At 38.5% G+C, this 15,406-nt stretch overlaps 2 protein-coding genes across 2 annotated transcripts in view; both read right to left on the bottom strand.

Moving 5' to 3' along the window:
- Positions 1 to 817, bottom strand: part of LOC124158824 (E3 ubiquitin-protein ligase HECW2-like) — a 54,029-nt gene extending 53,212 nt beyond the window's left edge. Inside the window, exon 1 of the mRNA XM_046534169.1 lies at positions 709 to 817. Within this exon, the coding sequence (XP_046390125.1) occupies positions 709 to 748 (40 nt within the window). The 5' untranslated portion in view covers positions 749 to 817. The remainder of the gene's footprint in view (positions 1 to 708) is intronic.
- A 484-nt stretch (positions 818 to 1,301) lies between these two features.
- On the bottom strand, positions 1,302 to 13,526 carry LOC124159682. Its single transcript, XM_046535592.1, has 4 exons — positions 13,126 to 13,526; positions 7,832 to 7,913; positions 2,478 to 2,639; positions 1,302 to 1,501 (listed from the first exon to the last, which is right to left on the bottom strand). Exons 3-4 carry the CDS (start codon positions 2,605 to 2,607, stop codon positions 1,302 to 1,304), a joined length of 330 nt encoding a protein of 109 aa, XP_046391548.1. The 5' UTR covers positions 2,608 to 2,639; positions 7,832 to 7,913; positions 13,126 to 13,526.
- Positions 13,527 to 15,406: the final 1,880 nt, after the last annotated feature.

Consider the following 15,406-nt stretch of genomic DNA (forward strand, 5'->3'; position numbering starts at 1 on the left):
AAAGGATCAGTGGATGAGAAAAGGGGGGAGGGCGTGAAACACGTTTTTATTGTTCTCGTAACTCGATATTTTTTTCGAAGCAGGGGTCTTCGTAATGCGATCCCTGCGCGAGCTGGGACCTTTTGTTTGATTTCGGAGAAGAGGAAAATGTCAGAGTGGGTGAGGCGAGTGCTGAATGGAGGGGGAGAGCGGATCGTGGGAAATGCCCTAAGGTTGCTATCCCACGGCACTGAGGTTCTCCTGGTGGGGGGAATCGGGGATTTTTGGATTTTTTCACCCGACCATTTTCGGTTCCCTTCGTCGAACTCTTTTCACCGCTAAAATCCACGAATTTGATGTAATTCGTCAACTTGCGTAAAACGGCGCTGCGAGCAATAAATGACTACAGTTCTCTACATGTTTCCGAGTCAACTACCAACGACGTGCGTGCGACAGTGTATGACGCAAAATTCAAAGTATTCGAGGTATTCGAGGCGGTACTTTTCGCATAACTATTCGAAACCTCGAATATCGAATACTTTCTAATATTCGAGGTATTCGAGTATTCGCGGATACTATTCGCACATCTCTTAAAAAAAAGGAAAATTATAGCTCTGAAAAAGTTTTTCATACCAAGGTGAATACATATTATTATTGTACTGTAGAAGGACAAGTGTCTGTGTACATGAATATTTTACTAGTGGATAAGTGAAAGTAAATTGTACGCACCATTAGGGTCACTCGAAGGCAGGGGAAGGACCCATGTCATCGCCCCGCTCGCCTCCCCGCTCACCCCTTCCCCACGGCACTCCACCAGCCCACCACCTCCTCCACCACCCTCACCATCCCCCTCCCCATCTGCAAATATCAGAGACATATCAATCAATCCCTAGAGAAAAAGATCATGAGTTTTACACATACCAATGAGCACTTTACACAACCAAACACCTTTGATTTAGAACAAATCAAAATAAGCAATGGCCTAATGACAGGGTTATTAGCATTAATGAGGGACTCTATTCAATTTTAAAATTTAAACAATTTTTCCAAAAACTAGACAAAAATTGCAATGAAAATTCACTGGCATTCTTCAAAAGGCTCCAGAACTGTATAAAAATATTTCCATTTAAAGGTGTAGTCAATCAAAACAATTTGGCTGATTTTTCTTTCTAAAAGCAAGACCTAATTCTACTGGTTGAAAATGTCATGAACAGTTATTAAAAATTAATGTTACTGCCCTAGTTTTAGAAATGCACATTCATCATTAAAAACCCTATGAATCTGTCCAAACAGCTGAGGACCCAAGGATTTGTCCTAAGGATTCATCCATGAGAAACAGTGGAGCTAATTGAGGAGAGTGGGGAGAGATGACACGTGCCTTGGTCGTAGAGGGCAATCCAGTCGTGTGGGCTGACAGGATTGCCTTCAAGGTCCCAGCACACAAGCAGCCGTAAGAGGGCTTCATCGGCAGACACTGGCTCCACCCAAACCCCCCCACGTGATGACGACCCCCCCTCACCACCTGCAGGACAAATGAAAGGTCAATGGTCAAAAGCAGAGGCATTTGAAAATACCAAGCATGAATTTACACAATGGCCAAATTACACAGTGAATGATCATGCAAAAGACATTCATGCATGCCTTCAAATGTAAACTATAATATAATTTTTTATTGCTTTGACCACTATGGTGGGGCACAACATACCAAGTTATAAGAGGAATTCAAATGTTAGTTAATGGAGAGCAGGAAACAAATATAAGCAACCACTGCTATTGTGCATTTTGTGATCCCGTAATGAACCAATAATTTGTTTCCCCTGAGGTACAACCATGATTACAGCACGATGCTGTGAAGAAAATGATTTCAAGGAAACCCACAATGATCTGAAGTCCTTAACTATTCGATGCAACAAATTCAAAAGCAAGTAAAATCATGATTTGGGAAAGAACTGTAATTAGAGTCTCACACAGAAAAATCTTACCTTCCAGGAGATGAAAATATTTAAATAATGGCTTCCCTACTTCATACCCTCCACAGCAGGCAAATCCCACAAAACAGTAACCAAATAAGTTATTCTGATATATCCACTTACGGTATTAGAAGAAAAGTTTTCTCACATAAAACAAAAATGAGATAAGCCAAAAAAAATCCACAAGAATTAATGGCGTCTGAATGCGCAGAACTCGAACAAGTAGAGAGAGAAGTGCCTCTGATAGGAATTTTGGAAGAGAGGTGATGAGCTTCGGATTGAGTTAAGTTCCGAGCAAAAATTACAATTTTAACCTTCAATCCCAAGTAACAGTCCTTCTTCAAAATAGAATTGCAAAAACCCAATACCAGCATCTGCACAGGGGCCATGACATTTTATCTGGGCTATACCCCCTAGCTAGCCACAGATTAGAAAAAAACTTGAAATTCACAATCAGCAAAAATATCATAATTTCAATTCTGCGAGCCCATAGAACACCCTTCCAAAAGGGTTGAATGTGAGACTCACGTGGGGGCATTGGCAGAGGGGCATCCTCATCATCTGCATCTCGGTGGTGCTGTTCGTCATCGTGCGAGGCGGCAGCAGCATCAGCAGGGGAGGGGTGGGCGTCGTCACCTGCAGGCACCTCGGCCAGCATCGATCTATCCCTCCACACGACCACTGCGCCACCTGAAATATGGATAGCAAATAGGATATGCTGGGCACAGTACTATGGACTAGAGTAAAAGAGCAGAGGAAGAACTAGTTAAGCAATGACTTGAAATCAAGCTTAGTAATAAATTCTCCTTGAACTGGATATCACCGTGACTTTTTTCCTCATTACTCACACATACATAACAAAGGTTTGAAACTTGAATTTTTAGACAGGTATGAAATTACAATTGAACAAGGTACCTGATGTAGAAATTTAAAATGTTTTCTAGTTTTAAATTACGCCAATTCATCTCTGTAATAATTTTTTTTATTACAATACAGGTTTTCAGATCGCAAACAGACTTATTTGGAATTTTTGGCATTTGAATTTTCAATCAATTTTTGATTACTGTACCTCTGTTTTCTTTTAAATTTTACAGTTCATTTAGCTATTCAACAAAATTTCCTCACTTACTGTTTTTTAAATTACTTTTTTTGGGTTTTAAAATTTCATTTATTTGTCCAATATCTATTTATTACCTTTGTTTGACTACCCTCTCACAAGCAGCCCCTTCCATTCCCACAGTGACTATCGTCAACATCTCTCTTTTACATATGGCATGGAATTTCACAGGTGGGAACTGCATTAATTTCTCTTCATGGCGCGTAATTGTGCAAATAAATGCATGAACAAAATTAGAACAGGGGCTATTTTACCATCTCACATCCACGCATTCTCGCGTGTGTTCTAGCAATTTTGAATGTGCCTTTGTACACACATCAGATTGTGCAAGTACGCGACCCATGTAAAGCAGTCTTCAGTAAAAGACAAGAAAAGAGCGGTGGGTGTGCACCACCATTAGCCTTGCTTCCGGGGAACCAGCAGTGGCCCGTCCCACCCCCGTTTGGCAACATGGCATTAATAGAATTCATTAACATTCACAAATATCAATATTTTTATAGATTATGGATCAAATAACAATTAAAAATAAATTAAAAAGTTTTTCTCTAACTCAAGTAAAAATTTTTCCCTTGAAACAGAGCTGATTCTGGGCTGAAACTCCACTGAATGTGTGAAAACTGCCTTGAAACAACCTTGTAACTGCACTTCACTCCCTTGTCCTCAACAAGAAAAAGGGCACTCCACTGAAACTCTGATGCCATTCTCCTTGCAAGTTCACTGCGTTTGAACTGCTTCTCCTTGCTGCACGTGTGCTCCACTGACACTGAACTGGACAGTTGGCTCAGGCCAGGCCAACTTTATGACTCCACTGCATCTCTCTTGGCAAATGTCTTTACTGCCCTGCCACAGTGCTGCTGCAGCATTTGGGTATCCCCTCCCCCCTCATGAAGTGGAACTGCTTCTCCCTTGCTGCACATGTGCTACCCAGCGTAAGTTTTGCCAATAATAGGAATCCATCTACCAGACATGTACAGGCCCCTTGTAGCCAGCGGTAATGTATTTTTTTAAATTTAGCTATTGGCAACACAGGTATCTTTTCCAGCGCATCAAGCTGTTGGTTGCCATTATTTCTCTCAAGTTGCTAGAAGCCGAAGACAAGCGGTTGGTGTAGGCGTGAAAAGATTGATGACAAATATTTTCCCGATAAGACGGTTGTTAACGGCAAGTATAAATCGAAAGTAAGGCGAACTGGAGAATGAGGTCAGGGAGGTGACTGCAGTCACAATTATAGGAGGTAAGCATTTTAACTTCTCTGATGGCATGTTTATTCCTTTCATGTTTAACCATGAGAATCTTGACATTGAATTCGTGTTTTAATCCAGGCAGGTTAAGGATTTCGAGAACCTTTTTCGGGGGTCATGCAGCCACCACCGAATTCTTCTTTGAACGCCGTGATGACTGCCGTCCTCTTTTCCTGCCTAATGGATATCCCGGACAAGGAGAAGAAGAATACACCGGGTCATAAATGCCACGCCATCTGTTAGTCATCATGCGGAGGAGTGAGCTCGAGCGGGCTTTCGAAGAATGCGGGTGGGTATCACTTGTGAAATGTATATTTAAATGTATGTACGTACAAAAAGCCATAAGTAATTGGTAGAATACTGTCAAAAGTTCTTCTACGTTGCCTAGCATCAGGAACGTTTCACTTAACTGTGATATTTCGCAATTTCAGGGCTGAACGCCATGGCCAACGCCACATATCGCATGTTCCTGCACCTGAAACCAGCAGGTTGGGACGAACAGGTAAATCACCCATTGTGCATTCAGTTGCAGTTTGGTTTACTAGATTCTGTAAATTTTCGCTGGTGCGCTTTACTAAATTGCTGCAGATTGCTATAAAAAAGTGAGCTCTACGGAGAACTACAAATAATTACAATTGCTGAAAGCAGGTGTTACTGCTGATAGTTTTGGAAGCGTGCGTGGTTTTCGTTAGGAGTTCACATAGCCAAAGTAACGGGTCATCGCTTTGTTCTTGATTGAACTATGTTGCAAAGCGCATGCTTCTTTAGTGATAATTTAAGTTTTGCTTTCTATCATTTGAATGCTTCACATTAATGCAACCATATAATTATGTTACAGTTTTTTTAAAGATGTGCAGTGTCTTTCTTATTTGAAGGAATTGATGCTAAGTCGTCCTATGGCTGATGGTGGTATGAACCCAGTGTAATTAATGAGGGATATAACTGTTTAATAAATGACTTGATTTGATTTTTTTGTAATCAATTGTGTGCTGATATGTATTCTTATGTTATTTATTTTAATTGCCCATCTTTTTGAATTCTCTAATTCTAATTTGATTTTGAGTTAAGTTGTTTGTGACTCTCATCAGTCATGTTTCTTCTCTATTGCAGGAGCACCCAACTTCCATAACTTCTTTGATATAGAATATTTTTTATGTGCATTTAACAGTTATTGATTTATTGATGTATTTTCATGTTCTCATAAATTGTGTCTTGAAAAATGTTGTGGTTGTTGCAGTTATTACTATTGTTGCTCGCAATCAACTGTCTACCCTTTATATTTTATCATGCATGCAAAATTGTGGGAGAAACCTATTATGTGATCATCCACTGTTGGCCATACGTTGTGCAAGTTGTTAATTTATGGTGTTTCATATGATTTGACTGGAGAATTTCAATGGGTTGGGCAGAGGAATTGTATCCATCCAAACAAGGGAGTTCCAGCTCAGAAGGCATGGGAGTTTCAGTCTAGCTAGCCAAGGGAGATTCAGTCTAGCTAGCCATGGGAGTTTCAGTTTAGTCAGCCAAGGGAGTTTCATTGGAGTAGCTGGAGTACTTAAGTGCACTGCTACTGCACTGCCATCCCTCTTCCAAACTCCACTGATTTTGTTTCAATTTCAATGCAGTTTCAGCATAGAAGCAAGGCAGTGAGTTACAAGGTTGTTTCTGCTGAGTTTCAGTTAAGTTTCAAGGGAGAAGTTTTTACCTGAGAAGTTTTATTTTTCCTTTCAAGGTAATCTGTAAGACTAGATAATGTTTAGACATTTCATCAATTAACAACAAACTATGGGTTCTAAAAATATGCAAAAGCCATTTTATTAATCTTAATTGATGTATGAAACTTATTGTGGAAGATTAATGCTGTATAAGCAGTAGTTTTGCCTAGGTAGAGTTCCAAAATTCATGAAGTTGACAAAATGGCTAATTTTACGGTGCGCAGAGTCATTTGTTGCACTGGCGAGTCTAATTTTTGATTTTTCATAAAACTAAAAGCAAAACAGAATTTAGAATTAAATTTTCTTTAAAATGACATATTACTCATTAATATAGCATGCACTGAACCCCAGATAAGGTTCAAAGGCCCTAATTCAAGCCAAGGGTTTATGTTCTTCATCTATGTTTCACAGTCTATCCATGAAGTTAAAAGTTTATGACAGTGGTACTGATACAAGTTTTCTAGTATGCTCTGATACATAGGATGAATTAGTATTGAAATATTAGGCGGCAGGAATAAGTTCTTGACGTTGCCGACTCACAGTTCATTGTTGTTCAAATGAGATGGTGCTTTGTCCACTATAAGACCACCTTTTTTTGCAAGTTCTTTAAATAAAAATCTTTTGACACACAGCACAAACTCATCACTTAAACATTCTTGGAACAAAAAACTGTTCATCCGCACACTTTTTTATGCACACTAGTCATGGTAGTGGACAGATAACACACTCCTTACCTTACCCCAAGCCTTCCCTCATCTTCTTTGTTCTCTCAGTCAAACTCTGGAGGAGAGGCTAAGAGTGCTGCCAGTTTTTCACAAAGCTGAGGTAACCTTGTGTCCTCATTGAAGCACACAAAACCGAGAGAGAACCGAAACAGCAAGAGCTGGCAATTGCAATGAAGCGACTCTGGTAGCGGAGGCACAGTAAGGGAAGGAAGGAGCCCAGAGTTGAGGTAGACAAACAAGGTCATAGAGACAGCTAACCTCAGATATTACACACAGCATGCCAGCACAGCAATAGAGAATTTGTACTTCATAGTTCAAATTTTTTTTACATTTCCTTATCCCACCTCAATTTATCCAGAAGCCTATATTACCAGGGTCCAAATTAGTGGGGCTCTACTACGTATTGCCAACAAACCCTTGGAAACAATACCTTCACAACATATCAACAAATAAAATTCCAGGATAATTCCACATTCCTCAGGCTGAAGTTATTTCAAGGTTGCATTATCCTGGTTTGTGTATGACACAATGTATTGTTTGAGAAATTTTATACGCATGGATTTAAGCACATATAACTGGAATTTACAAGCTCACAAAATTATGCAAGTGATTAAATGACAACATAATTAAAATTAAAAAATAAATAAATGGTGAAACAAAGCAGTATTATGTGTTTCCATAGGCAGTAAGCATCTTATACTCAGGCTTCCCTTTTTGCGAGTAGATAACATTAATTTTAGAAAATGCATAACGCAGCCTTAAAACAATTTTCATTTCCCTTATATCTTTAGTTAAACGTACCCTGATGATGATGCATTTCGGTAACACAATTCACCAAAATTGCAACATACTATGAACTTCAATCCTGCAGCCGTATATAGGGAGAGAAGGGGAGGGGTACCTCAGAAGGCAGCCCCCAATCGCCCCTACAATAAATGTGACCAATTGAAATTGTGGCAGCTATGTTTCACACAGTGCTGGCAACCCCTTTCAAAATTTACTTATATTTTAAAAGAAATTAGACAAAGTTTCATTTCTGAGAGGGCTAAATTCAATAATTTCTCCATATATGCTCACAGCTTACCTCCAGGATAATGAGATGGACTTTTTGAGGCAATAGCCTAATGCTGTTGATTCCATTTCACTGGAACAAATGCCTTGCAGATCTGTAAGAATTAAAGGAGAGCAATCAATATACTTCATTGTTGGGCCCAAGGCCAGCCATGCAAGATGCAGAGGTAATTTCCTAATACACAGTAGGATTTATTAATTGATAAAACCCAAGTTTGAGAGTGATGTAATATGTAGCTCACTTTAATCAAGCATTCAATAACCAGATGTTTAATATTATTTGACTTCTTTACAAATAGCAACTCCGTGATACCACCACAAACGTGCTTTGCTCCATCGATAAAATGCAAAAAAGAATTACATACAAAATTTTTAAATAATGCAAAAAGTATACCATGTGGATTTTGCAGTAATGCATTTCCTTCCAAGAGTTATATGATAGAAATAATATTATTTTTTCCTCCACAGTCAAATATACTAACAAAAAGTACAAAAAAGCATTCATTTTATTTGGGCATAAATTTACCCCTGAAAATAACTGCATACAGGCTAACTATTTATCATCTAATACCTATATTAAAACATATGCTAATGGTAATACACAAATAATTAACTCAGCTGAGGAAAATTTTTCATTCACAATCACAATGTGTTCAAAAGAAAAATATATGACATTTGACAATATATGACCAAAAAAGCTCTTTCAAAATCACCAAGATCAAACAACTTTCAGCAATTTTTTACTAAATAAATATCTTGGCAAAGTACACACCAATCTAGCACAATATCCCAGTCATCTATCCAAAAATCACAGGGTAGAGTCCTGCGATACAAGGATACAAACCCTTAATATGAGCCATTGGTGCAGCGAAAGGGGGTTCTAGGGGTATAAACCCCCCAAAGAGCTAAGAAAAATGTTTCATTTTAATCCATTTTACTTAATTGGATTAATATTACTTATAGAATAGTGTAATTATTAATAAAATATCTCTCATAAAGCCGTAAAACTCACATCTTCCAACATTTATCTTAAAAGTTTTCTGAGGGAGGGTCCCCACACTCCCTGCCAGGTATTCCACACCCCCTAACCCCTCAGTATTGATTGTGCTTAATTCCCACGTAGCCTTAATTCCTATCTGCGCCCCTGATATGAATGACTATCCTAGAAGGAGGGATCCAGATGGTATCGAACTTGAGTAAACCAGAAATAGCACGAAGACGACTCTCCAATTACATACTGATGGTAAACAATAATAAGGTAAAGCAGTCGAGTCAGGATTCAGCATCCAAATTTTTCCAGAAAAGCACTTCCAGCAGACTTAATCCAAAGGGATGAAGATTGATGTGAGGGGTTCTACTCTGTCTGTTAAAATGATGTTGTTTACAATGCAGTATGTAATTGGCAGTGTAACTGGTCCACTTGCATACTTCATGAATTTATTGAGATATTTAAAATATACATAATTTACAGCACAAGTGCTTTCCCTCTCTCTCTACTGTTGGACATTCTGTTTTCTGTTGTAACAGTTGAATACCAGACAGGGACGGATCCAGGATTTCTTTCTTGGTGGGGGGGCACAAGCAAGGCCTTATCCAAGATTTAGTTATGGGGGGGGAAGTATACCTTGTAATACAACGAATGTAATGATAATGGGACCGTATTAAAAATCTTGCATATTTTTTAAGGGTCTGATTGTCATGCCCCGTGCCCCCCCCCCCTAGATCTGCATATGATACCAGACATATTGGAACCCCTCGGAATGCTGAAGAGTACCACTTTGACACCCATCTGTTATTTAGTTGATAAAGGAGTTTCCAGCAAGTAATATTTTGTTTAATGGTTGCCATTGTTAAAGGGTAAATTTCAGTGTTTTTTTTTATTTCAATAATGCCATTAGGATGAGGAGAAGCAGAAGTCCTTAAGTAATTCAAGATTTTAAGTCAATCACGTCGAAGGAAGATAGCTTTCAAAATTTATTACTAAGTGTGAATTTTCATCGTAGCACAACCCCTAACGTACACAAAGACACTTTAATTGCCAAATATGGGGTGTCAGTAAAAGATTAGAAATAGACTGAAAATGTATTTTATTTTGGCTTATATGTACTGAAATTCATGGACATAGTGAAAATAACTTGATCACTTGGATTGGAAGTATTGCCATGGTAATTAAATTCTTTCTGACGTAAGCACATTTCTTCAGAGGATAGATCTTGCCAGTAGGAGCAAAGACAGGAAGGGGGAGGAGGGGAAGTCTCCTAAAGGTCTCTAATTTCACGTTTTCCACTTGAGTAGTACTTTTTCTGCCCCAAAAAACTCAATAGGGTGGTTTCCTATTATTTTTTTATTGCCTAAATCGAAAGATTATTACTCCTGGAGTACGTATTTCACGCTTTTAGATTTTTAAATGACGATATCTATTTTTCGCGATCAAATGTAAAGTGAAAAATTTCAAGCGCGCGAAAACACGACGCGTAAGTAGGAATGAGGGGAAAAAGTCCGTACGACGCATTTCTGGTTCCCCCTCCCGCCTGGTAGGTGACCTTGATCGAGGCTCTGAGCGCTGATAGGACGCAGGATGCTAACGGGTAGCTGAGTACCTTCCTGTCTGGTAGCGCATGGCTTAAAAAAGGTTTATTAATACCTTATCAAGCGAAGAAAACTTTCCGACCTTAGCCAGTTTTAATAGGTGATTATTAAGACATGTTTCCCTGAGCTCTGTGACTCATGCATGCATTGGTAGCCTCTGACGATGCATAACTCCTATCCTCTCGTGTAGAAACTAGGTCCCTGTGACGTCACGTGGAGTGGAATCGCATGGGCGCCAATCTGGCCTTTTTCAAATGAGGATAAAATTTGACCCTTGCCATTCGTCTAAACCGGTATTTCAAAAACCAAATAATTTGTGTATTATGAATACACTAATGGTGGGTAACGAATCGCCATCAATGCCTTTTGTTTTCTTTGATGAAGGAAACTACCCTATTGTGGATCCTCGCTACTTAGGGCCCTCGGGGCACATGTTGCCGTTATTTTAAAGTAACCAAATTTTAACATGTGAATATAAACCTCATTTGGATCGTTTTGAGACTAGGAAAACATAACTTTTCTCAATTCTGAAAAATAAGGGCCAGCCTAGAGGGCATTGAAAGATGTTAACTTCTTACAATCGACTCTCAAGCTTTAATAGGGTAGTTTCCTTCATCAAAGAAAACGAAATGCATTGATTGCGATTTTTTACCCACCATTGGTGTATTCATAATATACAAATTATTTGGTTGTAGAAATGCCAGTTTAGACGAATGTTAATGGTCAATTTTAACCTCAATTGAAAAAGGCCAGATTGGCACCCATATGATGCCACTGTACGTGACGTCACAGGGACCTAGATGCTGTTCAAGTAGTCAGGAGTTTTACATCGTCTGAGATTACCAATGCACGCATGGAGCACAGAGCTCAGGGAAACATGTCTTAATAATCACCTATTAAAATTGGCTAAGGTCGGAAAGTTTCCTTCGTTTGACAGGGTAATAATAATCCTTATTTAAGCCAAGCGCTACCTGCTAGCAGGGTACTCTGCTGCCTGCATCGTAGTGGCACTCCCAGCATTCATACTTAGCCGTCACGTTTTCGCAGGCTTGAAAATTTTCACTTTTCGTTTATCAATAATGATGATATAGCATTTACGCTTGTTAGTTGAATGGATCCATATTGAACAATACCACAAATGGAAAGGAAGCATAATGGACAATAGTGTGGGCTCTTCAAAAATTATGAACGATGACTTCATGACAAATTATTTATTATTCTAGGATCATAAAGCTCTAATGTACATGAAATAAGGGCACTTAAACCATAGCAGACTAATGTTCATTTTTTCCATAAGGGTTTCCATTTGAAAAATTTGTGACCACATACCATTGTTGATATGAGGGAAAATTGAACTAATTAATGTTTTTTATTTGCAAATGTAACGAGCTCATGCATTCCCTTATTTGAATTGGCTATCCACCAAGTTGTGCGATGTAAAAATGCACCACTGCAGCCAGGCGCTCATGAAGGAGAGTGAGGAAAATTACATAAGGAAATTCACTATATGCCATAGCCCTCTATAGCCATGCCATAGCCCTCTATATATATATATATACCAATTTGAAATTATTTAAATTACCCTGAAGCAATTTCTGCGAGCCCGCTGCAAGATGGACCAGTGGAAACTAGCATCCTTGATAACCTGAATCATCTGAACTGTGCAGCAATGCTATGTATTGGGAGACTATAGTGAGATGCAGTCAAGGGACACTCCATCTTAAAATGCTTTCTGGTTAAGACAGTCAGGGGAAGCATACGCGTGTATGATATTTAGAGGGATTAAAAAACAATGGACCACAGAAGGGATAGCTAGAACCTTTAATGTGATTAAAGAAACAAGTGTTGCAAAAAAAGTACAACTTCAACAAAAAAGCAATAAGGAGAAAAAAATAATATTGCAAAGAAGTGGAAAAGTGAATGAGACAGAGGTGAGAGTATACTCCACCGAGTGACAAAGACTTAAACAACTCGCAGTGAATAAAATGAATACTTCCAAGAATAAAAACATAAACAGTAAATAATTTAATGTGTTCACATTATGTGTTCGCACTTTTACTACCCGAACACTTAATTTAAAACGAATAATGGATAGTGCGAATTAGTACAATTGAGTGGAAAATTAGAAGCAGCAGATATCAAGTACGAATTGTTGGTAGGACGCTGCCATCAATTCAGCAATCCCTATATAAACATGAGAAAAGTTTAAAAAAATATTTATACCCGAATTTGCAATAGGCCAATCTCCATTGGATTAACTATGCTAAATCTGCAAACATTAATGACAATTACTTGCAACAGTAGATTCAGCGCCAAAAAAATCTTTACATATTTCAATAACTAAACATCTGACGTCTTTCTCTCGTTCTTTCCTTAGCGTTCCTGATCAATCCATCTAAGTATACGTGTATATTTCAATCTTTTCACTACAACTTACTGTAGTGTGTGCATTTTGTTTTTTTTTTCATTGGTAATAGCTACTGTGTTGCTATGAAATAGAAGGTATACGGCGATAAAATAAAAAAATAACAATTTGCAGGAAATTAATAACTTTAGCCGCAGTGCATCTAAGGATAAATGCATTCTCGGGACAACTTAATTATTTCCTTAATAAACGAAAACATTACATTACATTCCTGGTATTAAAAATAAAACTCACTCATACATGCTAAAAGCTTCAGCTAAAGACAGTTTAAAATTTAACGATATAAAACTTACAATTCATGACAAGATTTCATGAACATTTCTGCCAGAGGTAAAATTCGTAGAAAACGATCACAGAAAACACTTTTTCCAGCCAGTAAAAAGAGTATGCCTTCTTAGCTCCGCTGATGACACAATATTTCATTTCAATAACGTCCTCATGTAATCAGCACATTTAAATACAACACAAGCATCGACTGATAGTTTCACAAAACACGATAGCGAATTCTTAGGCTTGAGCTATTTGTCATTCTGCAGACAATAAATCACCAATTAATCACAAGAAAACTGCCTTACTGCGTTTTTCGCAGATGGGTGGGCAGGGCACGACGGACAGAGAATCCTCTGCCCCTCTTTGCCCCTTCGCTGTCTCTCCAGCCCTCACAAGCCTTTCCTCGCTTTCCTCTTCCGAGCCTTTCCTCTAGTGATGGGTCGATCATGAACGATTCGATCAAAAAGATTGAATCACTAGGTGAATCAAATGACTCATGATTCATTTCGTTAAACAAGTCGATCATCAATCATCAATCACTCCGACTTCCGGTTTCATATCCGACCGCCGGCCTCGGTGGCGGTGGGGTAAAGTCCTCGCCTGCCATTCCGAAGGTCGTGGGTTCGAATCCCACCTGGGTAGGCGATCCCTAACCAGGGCATGGATGTTTGTGCTATGCTTTGTTAATGTTGAAGACCCGTTGTAAAGGCCACAATGTGCTGTTTACGGGGAATTTGGAAATAAATAAATAAATAAATAAATATCAATCATCTCGGTTTCCGGTTTGTTTCAAAATTTGGAACGATAGATGCTTGATCTCTTTTCCTCAGGGCAGAAATAGTTGTGAGAAAATTAAATACTATGTTGTGAAGAACTGAATACTTGTGTAATCTTTTTCTTAAATGTTTTCCAGCAGTTATCAGTATTAATAACACCAATACACGTAAAAGGAAAATATTAAGATGACTCCTGTAGGAGAACGTTAAGAAGTAGAAGTTAAAGCTGGTTACATTTTATTGTGCCGTTCATAAAATTATCCTGCAGATCAGATTCATGCATATTGCATAGTGTGTGGTGTATTTTGTGTTATATTTTCATCAACTATAGTTAGAAATTATTTTATTAGTGTTAAGAAACTGTGGCAGTTTTGCCTTCCCAAATATTTTCATGACACTACTTCCTTCATTTTTGAAATCTAATTTACTCATCTAGGAATTCACAATCAAAATAGTATATGAAATGATAATATGGACAGCAATCAGCGTTACCAATGCTCTTCGCAGATGAGGCAGTATTTATTCGATTATTCAAAGTGATTTATTACATCCATTGATTGAGTCTTTTCGATCTTGATTCCTTTTGAGTCTTTTCAATCATGACTCCTTTGAGTCTTTTCGATCTTGATTCATTTGAGCCTTTTCGATCATAGTGATTGAATCAATTGATTGAATCACTTATGTGACTCGAGTCAAAATGATTGAATCACTAAAATGATCGACTTTGCCCATCACTACTTTCCTCGCTTTCCTCTCTCTCGCGCATTGAACGCTTCGAGCTTCTCGCGTTTCTCGCATTTTAGTCGAAGTATCGGTAGATGGCGGGACGTACCCAAAAATCCCCCTCTAACTTTGAATAGTTCGAATGTAACTTCGTAAATAGATACGCCACTTTCTACACATCTTAACCATATCGGGGCAATGGTTTTTCATCGACCCGAACCACTGACGTCGCGCTATTTATATTTTTACGAGAGAATCCCATGTACCACATGGTTTTTCCCCTAATTACTCGATTTTGCCTGAACGACTCATCAGGCATGTGACACATGTTTAGCTCCGGTTCCACGGCATACTCTTTATGAAGATTGTGACGTTGGTAACAACTATTTTCCCTTCTTTAATGCTTCAACTGATTAATCATGTTCCGATAGGAGAAAAAATAATGTATCAAAGAAACTACAAAGAGAATTACACTTCTAATGTTTACGTGGCCGAAACTGCAGCCGAAGAAGTATATACATCAGTTCGGTTTACATTGTTTCATTATAGTAGTGACTTTGTGCCAGAGAACCTACACATAGTCATGAAGGAAAGACTTGACGCATTAAAGAGCAATCTGACATTCTAAGCACTGTGAAAGAGATTTTTTATTCTCCTCATTGCCGCCTCTAGGCTTTCCTTCCTTTCATACCTAAAGAAGTCATACCTTTATTTCCTACCCTAACTCCCCTTCTACCTCACTTGACAATGTTTTCACTGATTTACAATAATTCCTCCTCCCCTGTAGCTTAGCCGCACGATTTTG

Source organism: Ischnura elegans, chromosome 5 (genome assembly GCF_921293095.1).
Source record: "Ischnura elegans chromosome 5, ioIscEleg1.1, whole genome shotgun sequence".
Classification (NCBI taxonomy): domain Eukaryota; kingdom Metazoa; phylum Arthropoda; class Insecta; order Odonata; family Coenagrionidae; genus Ischnura; species Ischnura elegans.

Bases quoted from the DNA above. Each gene is read 5' to 3' on its own strand.
- LOC124159682 (XM_046535592.1), bottom strand. From the start codon at position 2,607: ATGCTGGCCGAGGTGCCTGCAGGTGACGACGCCCACCCCTCCCCTGCT. The intron at 1,502-2,477 runs GTGAGTCTCACA...TTTGTCCTGCAG, and splicing joins CCCTCTGCCAATGCCCCCAC to GTGGTGAGGGGGGGTCGTCA.